This window comes from Dufourea novaeangliae, unplaced genomic scaffold (assembly GCF_001272555.1).
Source record: "Dufourea novaeangliae isolate 0120121106 unplaced genomic scaffold, ASM127255v1 scaffold124, whole genome shotgun sequence".
NCBI classification, from domain to species: Eukaryota; Metazoa; Arthropoda; class Insecta; order Hymenoptera; family Halictidae; genus Dufourea; species Dufourea novaeangliae.
The window spans coordinates 3,178,096-3,202,498 of record NW_015374010.1 but is presented as its reverse complement, the minus strand read 5'-3'; the positions used below and the strand labels follow the sequence as shown (position 1 = coordinate 3,202,498).

At 37.3% G+C, this 24,403-nt stretch overlaps 1 protein-coding gene across 1 annotated transcript; it reads right to left on the bottom strand.

Annotated features, from left to right (window-relative positions):
• Positions 1-1,068: 1,068 nt before the first annotated feature.
• Positions 1,069-23,405, bottom strand: LOC107188469 (CB1 cannabinoid receptor-interacting protein 1-like). The gene is made up of 2 exons (XM_015576764.1): positions 23,230-23,405; positions 1,069-1,393 (listed from the first exon to the last, which is right to left on the bottom strand). Exons 1-2 carry the CDS (start codon positions 23,403-23,405, stop codon positions 1,069-1,071), a joined length of 501 nt encoding a protein of 166 aa, XP_015432250.1.
• Between the last annotated feature and the right edge of the window lie 998 nt (positions 23,406-24,403).

Genomic DNA, 24,403 nt, shown 5'->3' with positions numbered 1-24,403 from the left:
GTATAAATGCATTCTCCGAGATAGAAAAATAGGAGGGGTGAAATTGTGGCTCGATTAACAATAAGTTAACTAAAACGGGTCCACCGTTCGATGTCAGATACATATTTATATGTATAGCCGTTAACAGATTTCAAAAAGAATTATTTATACGGGCTATCCTACAACAAGCGCCGCTTGAAACTGGGCTTAAATTGTTGACTTTATGAAGAAACTTCGAAGGAAAAATTTGTATTTTAGAAAGCATGAAAAATTTTACGATAACAGAGATATTTTTATTATTCTATTTTCAATCAATTTGATTTCTTTGCCGGGGCTTCGATAAATGAACAAAAGCAAATTCAACGGTGTCATCTAATACAATACCACAATAAACGATGGCAAAATAGTACCACAGGAAACTTTTGTAGAGAAAAGTCCTTTTATGCATAGTTTGAGCTCTCCCGTTTTGTTTTCTTTCTTTTGTTCCGTTTGCACAAATCGAAAACAATTTTCAATCTATTCTTGTGAAGTTAACATTGTTTATAAGATGACCTAAAATGACAGTGCATACACTAAAAATCGTTTCAAGCTGCTATAAAACACAACGTACAACTCCGATCACCGTAAGTAGGGCCAGCCGTTTCGTTCCAATTATACGTAAAGAATTGTATTTGTATTAAAACTTCTTGTGTTATAATTTGGCATCGTTAAATATAGGTTTTTTCATCTAACAGGGTAATAACACCATATCCTTTATCTCAACATCTTCTATAATATGTGCGGTATAAATATTCTCTTCCAATTTTTTCATAAAGTCAGTAGTTGACGCGTTATTTGCAACAACGCCTATCACGGGATAGCCTGTAAAGTAATACCTTGTTTCCAGGTATTACTCCTCCAACCACCAGAATATCTCCCCCCTTTTCCAACCGGTCAGCGTGCTCGATCTCGATCGGTAACAATCGTCAGTTTCACGCGCGTTGGCCGATCACGAACGAGAAAAACAACGGCCGCCCTTACAAGATAAACTAAATCTTTTCGCCACTCCCCCTAGGTGATGGCTTTCATGACGTTCGCGCCGACCGATTGCTAGGATTCTATGCCTAGCTTCCGATATGTTTCACGGTCGACCGTGACCAAACGGCCCTCCACACTCGAACAGTCGAGCTCGATGCAGTGCAGTCGTGCGCCCCATTCGCAATGGCTCTGGTCGTCTTGTCGGTAATACTTGATCTGCAGGCAGGTGGTCAGAAAACCTGAGCCGAATACCCGCATGGCGATCGGCAGCTCCTCGCGGTGGCCACGTGCGCTCGCCGGTATGTCCTTCGTGTTGTGGTAAGCGCTGTACGCGCAGGCCGTGCCGTCGCGCGCGCGCTCGATCGTTTCCACTTGCTTGCCGCCGATTGTCAGGGACCTACGGAATAGAACGAATCTCGTTTTAGAATCAATGTTTTTGTACATACAAGACTGTTATGGTGGAATAACATTTCGGATTTTGTTGAAACTTGGATATTAACTTCGATTAATTTTCATGTGACGAATTTTGAAGTGCTCTTACTTTTAAATATTTGTCCATAAAGAGGACAAATAGGACCACAGACTCCTCTCGATTATAGTCCCGAACTCGGGTCCGCGCCGGGACAATAATCTTATAGGCAGAAATGCTGATATATAAATATGTAACTATTATTTTACCAAAAAGAATGTAATGCATAGAAGAATTTTGAAAAGTAAAGGAAATATACATTTATATCGTAGAAAGAAAACGGGAAATATTACTAATAAGTAAATATACATTTTTATGGGATAAATTACAAGAACTGGAGTCAAGGAGAATTTGCGTCATGACACCTTTATCCATTCGTCTTTCCAATAAATTGTAAAGTGACACGACACATCATAGGTTACTTATGAATCAACCTAATGTTTCGTTTCGAAAGAAAGTAATAAAGGAATGAAATCACGTTTCCTGTTTAAAAGAACATGTCTCCTCTAGGCACAAAATTTGAAAGTTCACGTAAAGGTTAATCGAATCGGTTCGGTCTTTAGTCACGATTGTAGGCAGGCGTCGAAACAGGTCCGATTTGATCGTAAATCGATAACGGGTTTTCGCGTCGCCGGTCGACGATACGGAACTGTGCCTCGGAATTCATTTGCATCTTCAGACCGGACCACTATTCAAGATTCTGAACCTCGTTTCCGGCCGCGTCGACTATGCAGCCCACCTGGCACGTATCATCCCCCTCCCCCCAGTCCTCTGCTAAATGATCGGAATAATTTGACAGACTGTAAATTGTCGGAACATTCGTGGAAGACAATTTGAAAGATTAATGCTTGATCTTTTGAAAAATTAAACGTCGATATTATTTTCATCGAATAATTTCAATTGAAAGTCGAATTGACACTTTGACTGCCAATAGAATTATGATTCCTTCTTTGATTGTTAAATTGTAAAGATTCAAATAATCATGGAGTCGTAATTCGTAAGATTTGTAGTCAGAGAAAGTGATTATTTGTATCGTATAATAATAACGATATACGAACAGTATGGAAATTAAAGAAATTAACTTATCAAGCGATAAAAATTTCTTCTAACATATTTATAAGAGATGTGAAACTATTGCTACCATTTTTATAAACTTCTAAATTGCACTCGATATGTATCTCTTAAATTTTCATTTTACTTGATAGGTATAATCAACGGTACGAAAATTTCATGCAAATCGTTCTAAAAATATTCATTTCCCCTTGAATGCTGACTTTCTTCGTTGAAATTTATTTCTACTTGCGTACCGCGAGTTAATTTCCATCCTTCCGAGATATAATGCTATTCTATAAATATATAAACGGTATAAAATGTCTGTTTAATGTTAATAAATTCTGCACAGTAACCGTGATATAGAGCTGGCTTGGCTCGAAGCCTGTGTATTTTTAGTGTTTTACCGTGCGAAGTAAGTGAATGGCCAGTGAACCCTACGCGTATCAATGTCGAGCATCATTCACGTGTTCGAAATGAGTTCTCGTGACGCAAATGCACTGTATAATTATTCGGCGAGGTACTACCGATCCCCAGTTGCAGATTCCGCGTTGTTAACAACCGTTAGCCCCTTTAATTATCGAAAGTCATTTTCGCGAAACTATAAAGATTATATCGCTGGAGTCATAGAATAGATGAAATTTTAAGTCTGAACGAATTATTCTCTGAAATACAAGGTGTCATGTAATTGATGATAGAATCGATTAGGGGATGAGTATACGTGAACAAAATAAGTCGAAAATATAAAATAACATTTTTTTAATAAAAGAGATGTTTAAATAATAATATGTTGCAAACTGAGACGATTTTTGGATTAAATAACACATAAAATGATTAAATGAAGTTACGATATAATCTTAAGGTGGCAATAATTGGGACATCTACCCTATTTTCGACGATTTGTCTTTAAAAAAATGAAATACAGTGCGTCTGACTACATACGGCCTTTTTTACTGTGGCAGTCAACGTGTTAAAAATTAATCTGAAACGCGTGTATGCGTCCTGGTATTAAGGAGAAACTGAATACAATGAACAGACGTGCTAGCGAAGTCCAAATCAATTGCACGCGTATGCAGCAGATTTGTAAAGTCCTCTAAAACGAAGTCTCGAATGAAAAAATGTTATTCTATTTCGACTTACTTCTTCACTTAGAATTATCCCCTACTCGATTGTACCATCAGTTTCATGACACGCTGTATACATATACACCGTACTGCAGTGGATCTTGAGGAACTAAACTATCTGAAAGAAGATTTATACATAGTCGGTTCGGTACGCTGTTCAATAATGCACGGGGCTCATTAAGTGAAATTGCGGCGGTCGCTCCTCGCAATTCTGAAAGACAGATACGAATGGAAGGCGACAGAATGACATCTTAATCAGGAATTGCATTTTACTTTTAAATCGACAGAGGCGCGTTTATTACTTCATTTGAATTTCGTTCCAATTAAGAACTACCGAATACCCGCCTCCCTGCCAACTTATTGAACTCGTTTAAAGTGATGAATAATCGATAAATATTGTCCTTGAAAAAATATTTTCGTATTCACTCCCCGACTTCTTTCGTAGGTTCAATATTTAGAGCGCCAATTCACGTATGCTCACCGAAACCCTTCGACTTCGTATTCACCGAATCTCCTCTAAAGTATAATAATATTATCGTGCATCTGAAAAATACCGATTCTTGAATTCCTTAGAAGCTGAACGGACCGTAGCGACAGATAGAAGTAAATTTATTACCTTAGCTGGCTCTTCTCATACATTTGTCTGCACCAGATGCTTTCTCTCCACGGGGAATATAAAATTGCGAAGCGACGCGAGGGGATAGTTCTTCGAAAATCCGATAATAAAGCAGCCTTTTTAACCCTTTAACTCGCCAAACCTTTAAATCGTGATTTCAAAATTATGATACTGATATTGTATCTTGTTATATTGAAGTCGAAAGTATCGATATTACACAGACCTATTTTTTTATTTTTCGTGTTTCTTTTATTCATTTTTGGAATAACTACTCGCATTTTCCAACCGAAAACGCTGATGTTACGGATCTTTACTGGACGTTAAGAAACGAAAGGGTAAAATATAATAATGACTGGATATAGGTAACGAAAAGGTGAAAAATAATGACTGGACTGTAAATTTTTTACTCATAGCCCAATAATTTTGTAAGTAATTTGTAAAGCCACAATCACAAACGAAAATTTCTTTCTTCTCATGAAACTTTTATCGGTTTAAGTAGAAAGTTTTTAAGTAGAAAATTGATTAAATCAATTAGAAGTATTTTTTATTCTACTTTACAATGACGTGTGCTATGCGTGCATAAAATTTGCAGTCCATAAATTATTTAGTATTGTTCAATCGATACTTTTATTTCCGATGAGGGAATATTCTCAAATGCTCCACTCGAAAGTAGTCCTCTATCGCTTCGGGTCAGTTTTATCGCGAACGTTTGACGTATTCCCCACATGTAAGTGCCGTGTTGTAGCCAGCCGCGTTTAGGCGTGCATTTTTAAAAAACCGTAAAACGGTGATCCGTTGACGCGTCGTAAAGCCGAACGGCGAAACGGAACGGCTCGGGTCAACGCGGACATTTTCAGGATCAATAGAAAACGAAAAAGCTCCGTTTTTAACCGCGAAAGAGTACGGTAAGGTCATGCCGCCAGCGATGAAACCGTGAAATCGAGATCTGCATTCAACTTGTGCTATGCTCTAGAATCTAGCTTGTATTCACTTTAAAATATTGCCGCCAAATGAAATGAGACTCTCGTTTTCGAGTCTCCAGTATTCAAATTCAGTATCAAATTCACCCTTTTGTAAATCGAACTCACCCTTTTGCAGATCAAAGACAACATTTTGCAATTTTAAAACATTGATAGAACCTGCATGATACTGACCACTTAATACCATTCAAATTACTTATAAAATATTTTTTGTATTTTCATAATTAAAAAAGATATTCGTGGGGTTACACTCGAATGAAACCAGCTGTATATAAATTCAATTCTGATTGAAAACGTGATCGCGATTTTGATCCCTGTGTCTAAGAAATCGATGTCAATCCGCGTCGTAAAGTGTTCACGACGCGAAGAGTTCGACCGTTTCTTCGTCGTACGACAAAGTACCAACGTAGAAACGGCGGTTTTCAGGGCGATGCTTTCGTATCTTGATACCGATCAATCGCAATCGCGGAATCGTTCCAACGGAACAGGCGAACGGATATACACGGAGCGATAGAAAGAGTTGAAAAGAAGTTCACCGGAGTAGTTACGAGTAATACCTGAAGGCGTACACGCTGAGCGATCGATAACGTTCTCATCGTTGTTCGTGAAAAATGTAACGAATCCCCGGGTCATGACTCATGAATATCGTAACATCACCCACGGGGCTCTTGTTTCTCGTTATCTTTCGATCTAACGAGAAACAACGATCCTGATCTCATCGATCGTTTTCTATTCGAGATTTCTTTCATTTGAAAGAAAGTGGAGAGGCCGCGTCGAGCTTTTATGAAGAATGATCTCTTCCGTTAAGGTAACAGCAGCTATCGAGACACGTATTTTTATAATAACAGTGTGTATTATTGGTCGAGTGAACGCGATGGTTGAATTGGTATTACCTACTCACATTTCACTTAACCCCTCTTTCAACGAAACATTTATGAATAGATTATTTCTAAATCTAGTACACAAGAATTTTGACCTAATGAAATCAAATTATTAGTTTTCCTAAGCATACAACTGAGAAAGAAAATTCATGTTTCAAATGGTAGAGTCTAATATGCCAGATAAACCATGTCGCATACCGGTACGTTTACGGTCGTCGCTGGGTTAATGCAGTGTAATTGTCTTCTTTCTTAATTATATGGTGAGGTGTTCGCTCTATTTTCATACACACTGTTTCGATAAATTTGTAGAGGTTACTCCGTATCTTAATTTAGATACAACAGGCGCTTCCATGATATTACCAATGGCTATAAAACTGGTTTATGTGACTGCAGCTCACGCCGTTTCTCAAACAATGACAATCCTTTGAACAGCGAGCTTGAGAGGGACGTAAAGATCGTACGCGGATTCGTGTTTATCGACGAATGTGAGACTGTAAACAGTCGTAGAAATTTTTATTATACTCGAGACACTGATTTCCATAGACTTTGTTGCCAACGGATTGTTATTATTATGCTCTGTAGGTAAATCACGTGTAACGTGGTTTAAAACGATTACGTTCTACCTTGCGAGCAGCGGCAGATGTTCAAATAAATTGAAACAGCAACCGCAACTTTGTACGTGACCAAACTGGGCCAATGTAGGACCGACAGATCAGACTCGGGCCAACCCAGGACCGAAAGACCCGAATCCGATCGATCCAGAACCGGGAAATTTGAATCAGGATAACTGAGGACCCACAGTATAGAAGCGGACTAACTACTACCTAGAAATCCAAATCAGATCAACTCAGCATTGAAAGACTCAAATGGGAAAGGAAGACTCAAAGGACGCATGCTAGCCAGAGGACCCACGGTCCCAGGGATTCAAATCGGAAAACTTCTGGACCTAAGAATCCACGCTGGAAGACCTGTGAACCGAGGATCTTAAGCCAAAGAACCCTGGGAACCAAGGCCCCAAGACTTTCGCATAGCAGGACCAAAGCCAAAGGACCACCTAACCCAGAGACTCAGGCCTAGGATCTCCGGTTCCAGGGACCCCGACAAAGAGACCTTAGGTTCGACAATCCTCCAGTTTGGATCCATGGATCCAGGGAACCTTTGGCTTGGGTCTTTAGGTCCAGGAGTCTTTTGACTTGTGTTTCTGGGTCCGAGAATCTTCTGGCTTGGGTCCAGGGAACCTCTTCTCGGTCCCTCGACTCTGGGTGACTCAGATTTGACTCTCCACCTTGGATTGGTCTAATTCGCGTCTCTTCATCCTAGATTGTTCTGATTTGAATCTCTCAACCCTGAATTGGTCCGATTCGAATCTATCTCAACTTACTTGCTCTCTTTTGAATCTCTGAAGCCTATACTATTACCGACTGAATCTCTGAACCATTAATTGAACTGCTTCTAATATTTCTAACTTGTAGTGAATCGTTTTAATTCTAAACTGATGTTATTTGAATGTTTGACGCCTAGGTCCAGTAATCGATAACAGGTTCTTGACTTTGGACTTAAGGTAGTAATTTAAGCCAGGACTTAAGGACCTGGCCTATATACCCTAACTACCGTTTGAATTTCATTTAAATTTCTAACAGGAACTGCAGTGAAATTGGAACGTACAATAGAAAATTACTAGCTAAAACAACGGTATAGACAGCAAGTTTAAGCAATAGCAATGTTAGTTCAATATATAGAACAGTAATTTAAATAACATATGTAGTTTGAAGTTTTAGTACCGACAAGTATTTCTGTTCTAGAAGCAACATCCCCGTACCATATCGAATTTTCTACACTGCGGAATAGACTGCGGATGTTCAACTCCCAAATTGAAAAATACAGCAAAATACAGAATTTAATAAAACTTAATACCTTTCATGTACTATAATTAACATGCTAAAACTTTTGATACCGCAAATAAAATTATATCGAATTGTAATTATTGTATATTGGTATTAAAAGTCGTAAATTTCCATAAAGTTCTGCAGTTTTAAAGTCCAAGAGTAAATAATATACTATATTTTAGGCTGAAGTATATTATAAAAAAGCACTTAAATAAAAAAGCACGATGAAAAAGAACGTTAATAATTCAGAGAAAGAGATAAAAATTAATTTAGTAAAAGCATGTAACCTAGAACTGCACAAGAGCTCAAGTAATACCTGTTTAAATAAGAATTGAAGATATTTCTGCTTGACTTTCAACGTCGAACCCACTCGAGGATCGACACACCGATTCGAAAGCACGTCGAGTGCTCCGGCCGTGTGCTAAACAATTCAGAGTTTCGTGTGTAAGGAAAATTTTGCTTAGTTAAATCAAACAGGCTCCACCCTCTGTCTCCACTTTAATTATCATCGTTCCGGGCATTCGATTCCTGATACATAACGTCACCAACCATGCGTAATTATCCGAGTTTGCCTATTGGAACTCGTGAAAGGAAAATACATTAATTCTTCGAATCCAGCCCACTTGATTAAACATTTTCAGTGTGAGATTGATTGCATCGAACGAATTGATTCTTTTACACTATATCATGTCGTTGTATAAGTGTACGCTTTTTCGTAATAGATACTATATTCATAAATAGTAAATTATACCTTCTATGTTTGTAAATACTATCTTTAGAAATAATCGGTTACCATTTAACTCTTTCTCACATTTGCTAATACTGTTTACATATACACGAAACAATTTATCACTTTGCTGCCACGCCACCCAAATATGGGTGACACGTACATTGCGAAGAGTATATTCGCGTTTATTTCTTCCTCTTTCTCGACTCTTGTTTGTGAAGCGTGCAATTTTACCAGTGTACCTGCAGTGGGTGCTGAAATGAAGTATGCCTACTACGGGATGAATATTGTTCATCGCATTTTTGTTCACGAATTCGAGAAACTTGTCGAAAGTATCTTAGTTCGTGCGCACAGACGCGGAATAGTCCAAGGCACTGCGTCGTAATTAGCCATTCCAAATGACCCAGTAACTTCCGCCAGTCTCCAGTCTGCCCACAGCTGATAGTTCAAAAAGAAGCCAGTAGAGGAAACAGACAGCGTTGGCTCGAACTCCATCCGCTTAACGAGGTGTATAAAATAAATTTATTTCATTACTGTATAAAGTAAACTTTCATTGTTATTGTACGGGATGCTGTATATACTAAGCTCATTTCGTGTAAAGTAAACTTATTTAGTGTCGGTCGATAATATTATAGAGGACACGTAAAATTAGTACCCGTAGATGCAGTACTATTCTAAATCCTTATAGTACCTTATAAGTTTTCCGGATATCGTTGAAAAATTCCCTTAAAAATATGCAATTTACGAGGTCTCTATTAAAATTAACATAGTTCTCTTAAAAATGAAGATATTTTCATGTTTTTTGATTTTATTATTCCTAGCCAATAAACGTATATACACTTATATTATATGAACTTATTTTGTAAAAATTAGTTATATTAAAAATGAGATGCCGATATGTCGGCTTAAGGTACTAAAAGGGTTAACGTAAGATCTAATCGGGACTCGAACTGGACCCAGTTGGTGTTCAGACCTTTTGACATTTTATTTCAGGCTTCAGTGCAATAAACGAAGAAAAATGTATTTTCCAGTGAGATGCATCGGAGGCTATACAATAGAGTGGAGACGTCTGAAGGACCCTGAAGGAGATTGTCTGGCTTTAAATTTCTCTGAAGAGGTAGCTCTCAAGTTATGAAAAAGGTCCGTGAGATTACCGAAGAAAATTTTCCAAGCTTGCTGTATCTTGTCCACCAGGTCATGGTGGATACACGTATAGTAATACGTCTATGGAGACAAAGTATGAGAAGTAATGGAGGCGGAGAGGAGGAGACAACAGGGATAGAGTGGAGGAAGATAGTACCTAAGCTAGGGAGCTTACGTTGGACTTCACTGGCCTAGTCCAATAACCTATTACAATAACCACATCGAGCACGATATCGTAGAATACCTTTTGTTATATTTAAAACTTCCTACTACGCCAGAAAATATTCCTCTTTATATTTATAACGTCCTGTGTAAAGATGAAACCGATTTCAATATTTCCAAAGAAGAAAGGAACGTTTATTACAGTAGTTAGATGATCCTTTACTACTGCTAAAAAATATTCCAATATTCATCTATTGTCCGTTGAACGGGACGAATCAGTAAAAAATAGCCCCTTGTTCATAGTTACTGACTCGACTCGTTGAACGAGATATAAAACGCTACAAAAAGAAAACTAATTCCGAAAATTTCAAAACAAGAAAAACCCAATCATTTGTTTCAGGAGTCACCCAGTCGAGAACTCCAACATCCCTGCCCCACCTAAATGGCAATTTCCCTTTTTTCATAAGCAGAGTTACTAACTCGACTGGTTGAACAAGATGTATTATAGAACATTCTATACAAAAATAAGAAACTAATTCTGAAATTTTCCAAACAAGAAAAACAAATCATTTGTTTCAGGAGTCACCCCGTCGAGAATACTTTAGCAAACACGACAAAAGAAAAGCGTCATCCGGCGTGGTGATTGTAAAGCGAAAACTCGTCCGTAAAAACGAAATGAGCCGTTACTCGACGGAGTAATTCCGCGAAATTGTGCTTTTAGTCCCTGTTTCCCGCGACACGAACGGGAAGAAAGAGAGACGACAGCCATTCAGTGCCGCGAGATCAAAGAGGGACCTTCGGCTAACGTGTTCGCACAGACGGGCTTCGACGGGGCTTCGCCGGGAACATTTTCTGTCGTTGAAACGCGACGAAACGAGGTTTCGATGTAACCAAGGAAACACGGCGTTAATCGAACCTCTTGCTGGTCGACGATCCGCACCTTTGCCGGGGAGGGAGGGGGTGGAGGGGGGGGGGAGGATGCGCTTTTGTAACAAAGACCCCGAAAATCGCTGACGTGCCCTGCGATAAATAAAGCGGTTCTCCCTTAGAGGGTTCGCGACGTGCACTGTGTTGGCTAAATTGAACATTTTTGTTTCCTTTCTTATTTGGTGTTTATTAACCTTTAGATTGCTGGCATTTTTTCATGAAAAATGTGATCTTCCGTGGTAAAAAATTGATGTGTATGCGGAGTGTGTCCCACGAACTCTGTATATCTGAAATATTTTCGTTATTTTAAACAATATGCGAAAATATAGATACAATTAGTTATATTTTTTATGACTGTGTAATCTTTTATGCATATTGATATCATTACGTTATTATACTTAATATTGTGGTTTTTAAGAGTTTCAGTATTAGAGTATCTTTTGTTGACGACAGAAATGTCTCCTACGCGGCTCTCTTAGAGGATGCCTGCGGATACCTGGCCTTTACACGCTTCCACTTTTTGCATGCATCAACTTTATAAATATATAACGCTCTACTTTACTGAACTCCTGCGTGGCATAGTTCTGTTGAAAAACTGGGCTACTTAATTGCGCTCTTTCAATACGCCATCGAAATAGCCATTGCCTTATCTCTTTCTCTTGAAACGGTTTCCATTAATACTTAACGGCACAAATTACTAAATTTGTTGCGACAAACTACTAATTACTATTGTAATTATTTGCTCTTCTTTTCAGAGTTTCATTTTGCATTATTTATTCGTAATTCCATAAGAGCAAATAATTATTTTTTTCTAAATATTTTAAAATAATTTCTTTTATCAGTAATCATCTTTAAACATTTCTTTGTCTTATAGCCTTTTTTAAATACTCTCCTGTCTAAATAGACAGGTCTAATGACTATGAGTAAATTTGTTTGAACGTTTCGTTTGACACTAGAACTACCAAAACAGTGAAAATATCTGGCTCGTAAACTCGCATGAAAATTATTAAAATGTCATAATAGTTTATTTTCTAAGATTCTTCGCAACTCCATTGCAATACATAAACGAAGAATGTCGTTAATTTATCGATTTACATATTTTAACAAACTGTTCCTTTTACCAAAGTGATAGAAGTATAATTACGTTCATATTCAGAAGTTCTAGTGTTAAAGATTTTCGAATCTGGATCAACTTATAAAATATTTTTTTCACTTAAATAGTTCCATTTATGTTGATTAACTGGGGCAGCAGGTTTTCATATCACTTTGTCATCCGTAATTCGAAGTCCTATCTTTACAATGTATCACATGGTCGCTTGTTTAATAAATTACTAGGTGTACAAGTAGCGTGACATTCTTGATTGTTCGCTGTACAAACACAATTAGAGAATTATCTGCTCGAATGACTTTAACGGCGAGATATTCAATACGATAAAAGCGTCAACATGATACAGAGGGTGTTGAAAAAAAATCTGGAACATTTCTGCAGGATCGATTCAACACATTAAAGTGATGAGAACGGTACATGCACCACATGCATCTCCGATAACGCTTAATTCTTTAGTTTTGTGCTACTTTGTATTGCTACTCTGCAGTTAGCCAATAAAAAGTAGGGCACGGTTCGATTCCATCGTAAAAAGAAGCGACTAATGCGTACAATTGTTTTAATAAATTCTGGAACCTTTAATTTCAGACCCCCGGATTCTTAAAAATTCCAGAACTTTATTTCAACTATTTTAATCGATAATTACGTGTCCTGGCATTTTTAATTAAAATTCATACATTTCAATTAATGATTATATACTCTAGAATTTGTTATTATTAATTCTAGAGCTTTTTATTTATAGGTTAATATATGAGTCAGTAATAATATATAGGTTAATAACAATATGTAGGCATCTTAACGTTTTAAAACCTTAGTGTTGTAGACATTTTGGGATACCAAATTCATATCCTACAATTTTCAGTTTGAAGTCTTCGAACTTTGAATTTCAAGTCGAATATTTTTTAATATAATCTCAGTTTTAAAAGCTTGAAACGTTTCGAATCCTAACCAAAAATAAATTTTGAATCAGGACTCCATAATTTTTCATTCGAAATTTCGGATTTTTTAGATAGAAATTTTAACACGCCAAACATTATAGTCAGTAATATGCACGATCAAAACTTTTTTATTTCGTAGGCCTTTCAAATTGTGTGTACCATTATGCTTGTGAATATTTTTCTCGTTGTGAAATTGAATTCATCCCCGTTGGATTCTTCAGCGACGCGCATTCCACAACTGCTTTCGAACGGTACAATTCCAGGGTACGCCAACGTATGCAAATTATTTTCGTACGAGTGGTTTTCTACCTTTTTTCCGACTACATGCGGTTCTCCTATTACTAGCTTCAATATCAACGGTACCTTTCGTATATTCAAACGCGAGCATATAAGAATAGTACGACGTAGGTACCCCGTATCAGAAAATTTGTGAAAGATAAATGTAATTACAAAAAATAACAGAATATTAATAGTAAAAATATTAAAAACGAACAAGAAAATGATAATAGAACCACTAATGTAAATATTATTCCCTCTTCGATAATAACAGTAAACTTCTTTTAAGAAATTTCGAAACTATTAAACTTAGTAAATATGATTTAGAGGTTACCTTTAGACAAACCGTGAAAACAAACATTTTATAGAGGTCTGCCCAAGACTGGATACCTGCGTAAAACCTGGGACCCATTATTATTTTTAAATCGGTTTTCCATTTTCCCACGTCCTTGCAGCCATTATGTATCGCGGTCATTCGCATCAGTTCAACAACAAACCTCGACCGCGATACACGTGTGTTTACTACGACTATGGTGTTTTCTGTGTTTTCGAGTGCTTTAATCTAAATTTTCAATCATTTTAAAATTTCACAAATACTTACAGTGTTAGATAAATACTTTTCGGTATAAATTATGTTATTATTGATTTCACTTTTTTTTCTCCGTGTGTTAACATATCAAACCATAGTATGGCAACATAATTTCATCTTCGGCAACATAATTCTCTCTTCTTCGATCAAATTAAAAGAAACCTTAAAATCATCTGGAATTAGTGAAAAACAAATATTTCTGATGTGTCGTATGACCGTAAAAACAACTTATTTTATATTGTAATTTTCGAATCTACCAAAACTGTCGATAACCATCACGTCCAAGAGATTAATCAATTTCAGACTGATAACGTTGGTTCACGTGTGCTGACAAGACGTTTCACTCCGGCCGAAATCTGAGAGATTTCGCGATACCGGGGCACGCTCGTGACTCCCGTCAATAAAAATCAAGCGGTGCCTTTTGGGAGTAAGCCTACTAGCGAAGGGGGGTACGCGTCGGGATAAATTTGAAATTCTCTGCTCGAGAAAAGCTCCCATATTCACCGGAGAATAATTTATTATCAACAACATTTAGTAGTAAAATTTCAATATTAAGAATCGTGGATAATTAAAACACGAGGACACTAGTGCGATAACTGCATCGCGTGGTGCGGTTTAATCAGGAGCAACAATATGGGTCGCTTAAAATTCTCCGCGATTCTCCAACGATAACGAGGACGAAATTCACATATCGAACCAGTCGTACAGAATTAATTTAATATTAACGACAGCATTCGATACGGAATTGTTAAGCGTGAAGGGTTGGTACTTTGTTATCAATGGTGCGGATGGGAACGCTTCGGGACGCCATTTTCAAAAGTGGAAAATGATGGTTGATGGGTTTCGTTGAAAAACGTAATATCTATCACATTTTCGTAACGTTTGCTCGTTTGTACGGGAGGGGGAACAGTCGCACCGCAATAGAAGGTGAAACATTTTTAAAAATAGTCAAGTGTATCGATAAACCCGAGGGAAAGGAAGCAATTTCGCATTGATCGGCTGCGGGGGAAATTGGCGAAGTGATTCGCGGGCATGAACATGCTCGTTTAAATCCTTGCTGGCTGTACATGTCAGATTTGAAGATTTTACGAATATCGTGACGTAATTACAGAAAAATGTACAATAATTAGACTGTGAACATTTATGCCGCTATACAATCCCAGTCATAAGTATGTATTCAGTAATAAATCTACAAGTATGCAGTAACTATTATAAAGCATTATGAAATAGGTAAAAGTCTAAAAGAAATATTGTTCGGGGAATATCAAAGTTTAGTCCCTGTAAACGCACACACATCTGCACTCGATTTACGGCTCAACCTAATTTCCTTGCGCATTAATCGAGAAAATAAAAAAATTTGCTTTTCCACGCACACAAAAATTAGAAAAGAAAGTTGGTAACTAAAAAAAAAAACTTTCGCCAGGAACCGACGTTTTTTTGCGGTACCGTTGCGCCCGGTTTGACCCATTAACCGCGGAAGAGGGAGGAAAAGGGCCATTGCACGTTCTCCAGAGAGACGGCTCTCGTTCGTCGTGCGAATTACACGCAATTATTTAATGTTATCCAGGCTGGGCAGGTGTTCATCCCCCAGAACACTCGACGTATCGCAATTAACGACAAGTAATTCCGACGTCTGTCCTGCGTTGTTACGTGCATCGCGGCACGACGTTTCAGACCGTAGAACGGCAGTCGATACTTCAATCTAGAAGCCGTGGTACATACGATCACGGTACTTACGTCTTCCGGACGTGTCTATTATGCCGTAACGACGCCTTTTCACCGCGACAACGCGATACATCACGGTCCCGTGATTACTATGAACCGTCGGCGAAAATCGGTCAGACGTCTTCGATCACAATTCACGGTGACTGAATAAAAATGGAACCGAATTATACGGATGACTAGATAAAGCACAGTGACTAAATCAAAATAAAACGAATTACACGGGGAACTTAATCGAACGCAGTAACTTGATAAAAGTAGAACAGATTACACAGGGAACTTAATCGAACGCAATAACTTAATAAAAATGAAACAAATCACGTAGGGTGCAAATTTTGTTCTTTAATGACGAGTATACTCAAACAAATGCCATCTTTTCATGACGAGTATACTCGACGTAAACATCAAAAGGGTTAATAATACACAGTGACGTAATAAAAATAGAAAACATTTCATGGCTAACTTAATAAAACGAAGTACCTTCATAAAAATCGAACTAATTACTCTACTAACCCTTTCTGTACGAAAATATTACACTGTAAAGACTGAAGACTTTATGCAAAACTGTTCACAACATTATTCACACTTAGTCGAACGTATTATACACAGCAGTCATGACTAGGTGTACAGTTTTGGCAACGGTTGTAAGCGTTCAGTGATTAAAGCAATGAAAATCATAATCGATTCGCAAGTTTTGCAGTTCAAGGCGAACGTATTGCGGGTGTACGTGGCAACACCTGGTCTACTCTCACCTTTCGTGCCACATTTCCAATGTCTGCCCGTCAAAATTGTTATATTAACTCTCTTTCACATCTGATTTTCACGATGTTCGTGGACTCCGAATTTGCCCTAATTCTTTACTTTTCTTCTTCGTCTTCTTTTCTGTATCCTCGAGTTCGAGTGCTCAGGACCGCGCGTAAATATTTATTTTGTAAACACTCTTTTCGTTACGAGCATTCCTCGCGGGAACATTTTAGTAAACATACTCTGGTCTCTTCGCTGGAAAAGCTAATCCGTTACTGTCCGACATATCAGCCATGTTTTGACGTATGAACACACTTTTTGGAATCGTGTTCGTCGATGCTCTTCGGTTAAATTAACCCTCATAATAGAATCAATAAATATTATACATGATAAATAATATTATGAACAAGTGATATTAACATAATTAGCGATATTAAGTTGAGGCATGAATAGTTTCTGTTTTACCTTTTTATGAATTTTAATCCAAGACATATTACAATCAATGTCAATCTACGAGATTTAGTCAAATGTGAATATCCACGTTGAAAGTATAGGATTCATTCATATTTATTTTTGTAGCGACGCCAATGTGGTTATAGTGCATATTATCTGAGTGTCGCCATTGTGGTTATAGTGCATATTATGTGAGTGTCGCCATTGTGGCGCCAGTGAAATGCAAAGGGTTAACCCCGTTACGGTCCTCAGTCTAGGTATACATTTGAAATAATGACTAGAAAGGAGGAACACGTAAATCGTTGGTAATTTCTTTCTTCTCTCTAAGAACATTTCTGAAGACATGATAAAGATTATGTTAAAAATGTGTGTAAAGTACTAACAGGGTCAATCCACGCGAAATCAGACACTTTTTGCAGTAACATTTCGGATTTTATTAACAGTTGAACATCGAAGTGTTTTTGAAAATTTTACAAATTGTTCATTTGGAGATTACTAAAGAACGCTCCTGACAACTTTTATTATTAATTCTTTTCTCTTGAAACATAAAATATTTTAATACAGTGTGATATTTAATATTGTTCCTTAATTGGTGAAGCTTATATTCTTTTCTTTTTAATTTAATTAATTACATCTTTCCAATTTTTCAAATTCAAATGTATACATTACAAAAAAGTGTAGGTAGATATTAAAAAATCTAATTTTCATGTGCCAAAAATTAAAATTCAACTTTAATAGTCACAGAATCTCTTAAGTATTCATTCATTGGTGCGTTTATTCTACAAGAAAACGATAGATCGAGTAAAATTTAAATTCGAATAGACGATCAGCGCATTAACCGCTAAACTAATCTCCATAAAATTGCCACGGGGCTGGAAATCCGTTTTAGTGAATCGATAGCCGGTACGACGCGAAATTCGCCGTAGCACTTTATTGTTTTAAGCTTAGCGAAATTCGCAATTAATTTTACTCAACACGCATAATTCCAGCTTAATAATCATACGTGCTCTAATTAGTTTCAAGATTATCAGTCATCAATCGCATAACACGCGACACTCTCGGCTTGAAGATTAATTTTTTAACGAAACGTATCGAAAGTTTAAGTCGCAATATTATATGGATAAACGTGACGTGGCGGACACAATGTTACGGAATCATTGAAATTGTTATGTCGCGTCGGCTATAACATCGTGAATGTTTTAGCACTAGAACTACCATAGCAGTCAAAATGATTAGTTCGTGAACTCGTATTAAAATTATTAAAATGTCATAACAGTGTATTTTCTACATTCAAGGGAAGAAGTTCGTTAATTTATCTATTTTTGTATATTCAACAAGCTGTCCTTTTAACCGACGCAAAATAAATAGAAACGTAGCGATACATATTCCTAAAAAAACCTAAAAAGTTAAAAATCGATAAGAAGAAAGTTATTACTATCCATTTTCAGTGCTGCTCATAATGGTTTCTGGCGCCAGTTTTCTGATCAATACTGAATTTTCCGAGCGAGTGAACACTTATTTCAGTTCTTAACGTGTCGAGTCCGATAATTTCCAATCACAATTTTTTCAAAACTAATTTAACATCTGAGTAAAAGTTCCCTTGTAAGAAACAAATCTGTACTGGCCCGATATTCAAATTTCTATCCTGTGATAGAATCTTTAAAAGAAAAAAAGAAGAGAATAAATTATCGGCTGAAATGAAAGAAGTTTGTCCCAGGCGGTGACCCAATTATCCGGTGCTATCATTTTTATACTTCCGTTTGGCGTTTGAGGGTAAAGCCGCGTCGTGCCAAACGATCCACGGACCAAGCGGTACCGAAACGAGCGTTTAACGTGCATGCGTTTGTCATCCTCGGTGGTTATTTCCTGTATTACCGCCAACAAAAGGCTATCAGTATTTCTGCGTTCGAACACTTCGTAATTCTCGATTCCCGAAGGCTATCATCCGTGGATCGAGACTTATCCTCGATCGTTACGTAGTCGTCTTAAGACGTCAATTTCCAACTTTCCAACATGAATTATTCGAAAACCATCTTCTCATCTTAGACTGACGTTTCTATCATAATTCTCGATTCATGAAGGATATCATCCCGTAGATCGATACTTATCCTCGATCGTTACATCGTCGTCTTATGACGTCAATTTCTAACTTTCCAACATGAATTATTCGAAATCCACATCGTCGACTTCAGGCAGCATTTCTATCATAATTCTCGATCCATGAAGGATATCATCCCGTAAATCGACACTTATCCTCGATCGTTACCTTGTCGTCTTAAAACATCCGTTTGGAACGTTACAACACGAATTATTTAAGAACGCACGGAAATAATTCCAAAAATCCTTTGCTCTGGTCGTGTAATAAATTTCGATTGATCGCGACGAAAGAAATTCTATCTCTCGCCGCGACGTTTTACGTTCCTCCGATCCTACGATCGTCTCCCGTATGGATCCATAAAACACCTTAGGTCCCATAAGACCGGAACGATCGCACTTTATATTTCTTAGAGTTATATTGAGCTACGGCGGCTGAGAACAGATGGACACGACCGACCTTCGGGGTTGTTCAGGCGAACGGAAATACGTAAACGCTGGGCGGAAGTCGATGGTACTACCGAAATAGGGTTGTGCAGGTCGTTGTGCAAAAGTAAATCGATCTGGCGAAGCAGAAGTATTCCATATGAGCTTTCGTTTTCAGGTGAATTAACGTATTAATCATGAAAAACAGAAATAATGAAACGTTTCTAAAAAAATTAAATAATTGAGATATCGAAAAAATCCTACGCTACATTGTAGGTAAGACATTCTTCTTTATGAATCGAGAAGCAGAAGAGGTTTCGGAATTAGCAAAAAACTTCACCATTTTGTAACATTTTTACTTTTTAAAAAGTAAAGAATAAAACTGAAAGCTACATTTATATCCTTGGAAAACTGGAAGGTTTCCATTTAGTAAGTGAACTAAGTATCTATGAAAAGAAAATTCCCAAACTATTCCTAGTCGCCTCAGGGTGGTGTACCCCTTTAAAAGACTTTGCTCTACTCGAGAAATGCGTCAGACCATTACTGGCTGTTACTACTTCTTCCATACTCTAATGGTGGTCTAGTATTACGGATCCCTTTCTCATCTTACTGTATTATCGTCTGTGAACGTTCTCAAATTCACATTTTGTATAACCCAATTTACAAAAGCAGTAATTTTGTAAATATTTTATTTCCTCATTATTATTGAAGTCCTTATTGAGTTGAAAATAAAAAGGAACTTTATTAAATGATGTCGCTAACATTTTTCACGAATGTGTTTGATACATCCAGATTAAACGTAGACAACCCACTTATAATTATTATCATTTCAGAAGTATTGATATCAGTAGAAACAGTCAGTCATGGCCAGACATGTCGGAGTTCCATTTACTCAACTACAGAAACACCAGTCTAATTTTAAAGAGAAACGATTTTCTGGGAAAGAAACGACTATGAACAATTGTATCCATAATTTTATTTTACTTTTGGAACATCTTTAATCGGTTTAATTGTATTGCGATTTTCGTTTCACTTTATGTGTATTCTTCTTCAAGAAGCAATTCAGGTGGTCCTTTTGAACATATTAACAGCCCCGCCAATGGTAATAAAAAGACGATGAAAATACAATAAAACGGGAATACGGAACATTAATAGGTTTGTCGTTTATTTAAGAATTCATTTTAATTGGATCAAGTCCTACGTCAATCTTACGAAACGCTCCGTGTTTATTATTCATCTCGGCGCCATTATTCGCAAAGGGGTATTGTGCGCCAATATCTAATCATAGAACAGAATACACTGCTCCTATAATAGCATTTCTTCTAATACAATATGTAGTATTGAAAATGACGATACTGTTCTAATTATTCCTCGCCTGCAAAGAGGATTTCCTGTTTGTTAAGGATTATTAAAAATTCTTTAATTGTCCACTACAATTGCAGTACGATGCTATACAATAAGGTAAACATTACTTGCCATAAATATAAGTATTCTTGTTTAAATAATTCGTCAATTACAATAAGATAATATAAAAAACGCAAAAATATAATATACCGCATTTTATATTGTATTAAGTTACACACACATTTTATAATTTTCTTTCATTTCAGAAATATTTTTGTTTCCAATTCTCTATTTCCAGGATTTTTTACTTTATGTTTCTCAGTAAATATCAATGTTTCGTAAGGTATATTTTGTTATGTGAAGTCATTAAGTACCGTATCAAAATCCAACCATTATACAAGATATCAAATTCATATCATCGTCCTTTCAGACAAAAAATGATTCATAAAAGATGTTTACTCTGAGCAAATCGAGAAATATTGACGAGAAACAGAAGTACAGGAAATTACGAGAAACCAATTTTTAAAAAAACACATACAATCGTTCAGTTTGATGTTTCATAAAAAAAAGAATATTGAATGTATTAGGTTAGGAATATACAAGCAAAAGTCTGACGCGCACTGAAAGACTGACGGTAAGAACGACATTCAAAGCGTCTAACTGTTTTCAATAAAATTAAGTGGCACATTACTAGAATTGAGTTAAATGCACGGAGCACTTTTAATACAATTAAATTGCCGTGTCTGATGTATCCTCAAAACGGTCATAACTTTTTTCCGATGACCTAACAAATAAGAAAGAAAGAAACACGTTACAAATGAAAAAGTACAACACATGTTTCTCTATTTAACCGCGGGACAAGTGGTAGAAATATATGTCGCGTCTGGCCAGCAAGGTTTTTACAGGATTTTTTATTTATTTTTGTTTATTGTTTATTTAGAGAGGTTTCATTGTTTGTTTGTTTTTCCTGGGTAAAATCTAGAAATCGAATTTTGGTCCACTTCTACAGAACAGATTTTTTTATACTTGCACACATACAGCAGTGAACAAAAAAGTTATCACTTCGGCGATTTGTTTCATTTTTATTATTTTTCAACGTTAACTTGAAACTTTATTATGCGTTGAACTATATGACCAAGAATAATGTTAGTTATTCTTTCTAAACATAGTTATGTAAATTCATTTACAGTATTGTGACATATGCCAGTTTTCCACTAAGCCCCTTTTTTGTTAAAAGTTCTCTAAGAAGATAGAGTGACGTGGGCCTCTTTTCTGCTAAAAATTTATTTGTTTCTAATACCAAAGAATTTTAATATGCTTTTGTTTACGAAAGGGTATCTACATTCCACGGTGCTTGAAGTTCATAGAATGGAGACTAGATGATTAGAGCTTGTTCATGCTACAAAAAACTGAAAATCAACGTAGATGTGCTCCTTTTCCACTGTGCCCCTCAATTGCACTCCAAAGATCATCAAATCGATTTTCAAAAAGACTTTGGAAAGATTTTCACATTCGATTATCTCGAAAACAAAATCTCAAATGAACAAATTTCATTGTATATTTCCGACTTATTTTTTCACATAGAATCATCCTCTACCCAGTTGTACGAACACTTACACGACACCCTGTATATTTTATTCAAATAAACATCCCCCGGCGCACGTCGGTTGAACACGCCTGATTTCGTGTAGCCATCGAGCGTGTGTCCCTAGTTGAAATATGTAATGCATGTTTATCGGCGACCAATGGGCACAGAACGAAACGCGAGCATTACACAGCATAGGTACGCGTGTGCACGACATTCGGGTCTCGACACACCGCGAAATGCGCACTATGTCATTCCGTACGGTTTTCAGGCAATGATTCACGTCCTTCAACTTGCGTTCGAAATAGATGTGTAACCTTTTCTCCACGATTCATATCACATCAAACACGGTCGAAAAAAGAAACGTGACTGCTTTATACCGACGTTGTCTGATTCTTATCCGTTTTTCGAGTGTACAAAGGGTCTGGCCGAATAATATGTCAAGACGAGGACATTACGTGATTCCTTATGAAAAAACAAGAAAAACAGTAAAGAATAAAATTTTATTATTGTTGACTTAGTTTTCGAGAAATACGACTTTGAATATCTGCTGGATACGCGTGCAACCGAATAGAATTTTGCTAGCGCGTCTGGCCATTGCCGTCCATTTCTACTTACACTACCATTACGAATAGACACTGGACGAAAGTTCTATAAAGTCGCCATGTTTTTTGACAAATTCTTATAGATAATTATTCCATACCAATGAAGAATTTGTGTTTGGTAGCATTTTCAGATTAATTCAAGAAATCGTCGATCTTAATCAAAAACAGAAGAAAATATTCACTACGAATCAATTCAAACTTTTGAACTGATTCGTACTTTTCACTTCTATTTGAATATAAAATCCATAAGTATCGAAATTTTGTATTGCTCGAGATAAATGAACGTACGAACTGCTAAATTTCGATTCCGAACCACCGTGGGACAGCCCACTTATACCCCCTGAAACGTGTAAAGATCATCGATCAATTGATTCACACTGTACCCACTCCAACAGTTGCGGCGGTTTGAAGCTGATGTCCAGCCGATAGGTAGCCTCGCAGCTCAGTTTGACCGTTTTCAGCTGCCTGAATCGCGCTGACGTTTCCATCTTACAGTAAACTGGACCCGCAGCCGGTTCCCTCCTCAGGGATAAGGTCACTCGAAAATGTCCATCAGCACCCATCTGGCCCCATAATCGTACTCGAAGAGTCGAAATAAAAAAAAGAAGAAAAAGAAGACGAGGAAGAAAAGATCGCAGGAAAACCTCTTCTTCGCCGACACGATGATCGAGCGAAGAGACAAAAAGGCATGAACACGACAGGTCGAACCGTATTGATCTCGTCGTTGGTGTACTTGCACACGATTTTTTTTCGCGAGTTGCAACAATCACAATCTATTTTTTTTTTTTTTTTTCGTTTTTTTCTTCAGAATTTGGAGCACTGTCAGAATCGTAAAACAACGGCGACGAGGCAAGGGAGTGAGGGAAACGATCCTCTTGCAACGTGCGCCACAGGCGTCGCGACGCTTACTGAACCCACCGCGTCCATAGGATGTAACGCGATTCCGGCACGCGACGACGACGACGGCGGCGGGCGGCTTTGATTCCGCTGTATTTCGCCGCCCAACCCCGCGCCGACACGGCCTCGTGTACCTTTCGCGACCACGATCGACGTTGTGTTCCATGCCCCGGTCGCTTGGAACGCTTATCGCAATCTTCAATGTTTCCATACGGTACGATAGCTCTGAAAGCGAGAAAGTCACTCGCTTTAACCGAAACGAAAAATTGTTTAACTTTGAAAATATTAATTTTACAACCCATATTTATCAGGAATTTTTTTCATCATTTGGCGAATATTATCTACCCCAAAAGTTATGAACCCTTTTTTTTTATCAACCTTTATAGACGACTCCGAGGCGGTACAGCAAATCCTCGATGAGTGTTCCAAGGCTCCTCGACACTGATAAGGAGAGGTCCTCTCAAGTTTAGCTGAGTGATACAGTTTAGAATTCTGAAGCCACTGATATCTGTTTCAGTCGCATGCGACCATTAGTTTATGAAATATTTCATGTTTAGTGCTGAAGAGCCAATCACAATGAAAAGTAATACTCTCTTCGTGATTAATTATTACTGAGTAAATTACTGTTATTACTCTATAATCAGTAATCATTGATTACTGACCT

Bases quoted from the DNA above. Each gene is read 5' to 3' on its own strand.
- LOC107188469 (XM_015576764.1), bottom strand. From the start codon at position 23,405: ATGGGTGCTGATGGACATTTTCGAGTGACCTTATCCCTGAGGAGGGAA. The intron at 1,394-23,229 runs GTGGGTACAGTG...TCTATTCCGTAG, and splicing joins AAACCGCCGCAACTGTTGGA to GTCCCTGACAATCGGCGGCA.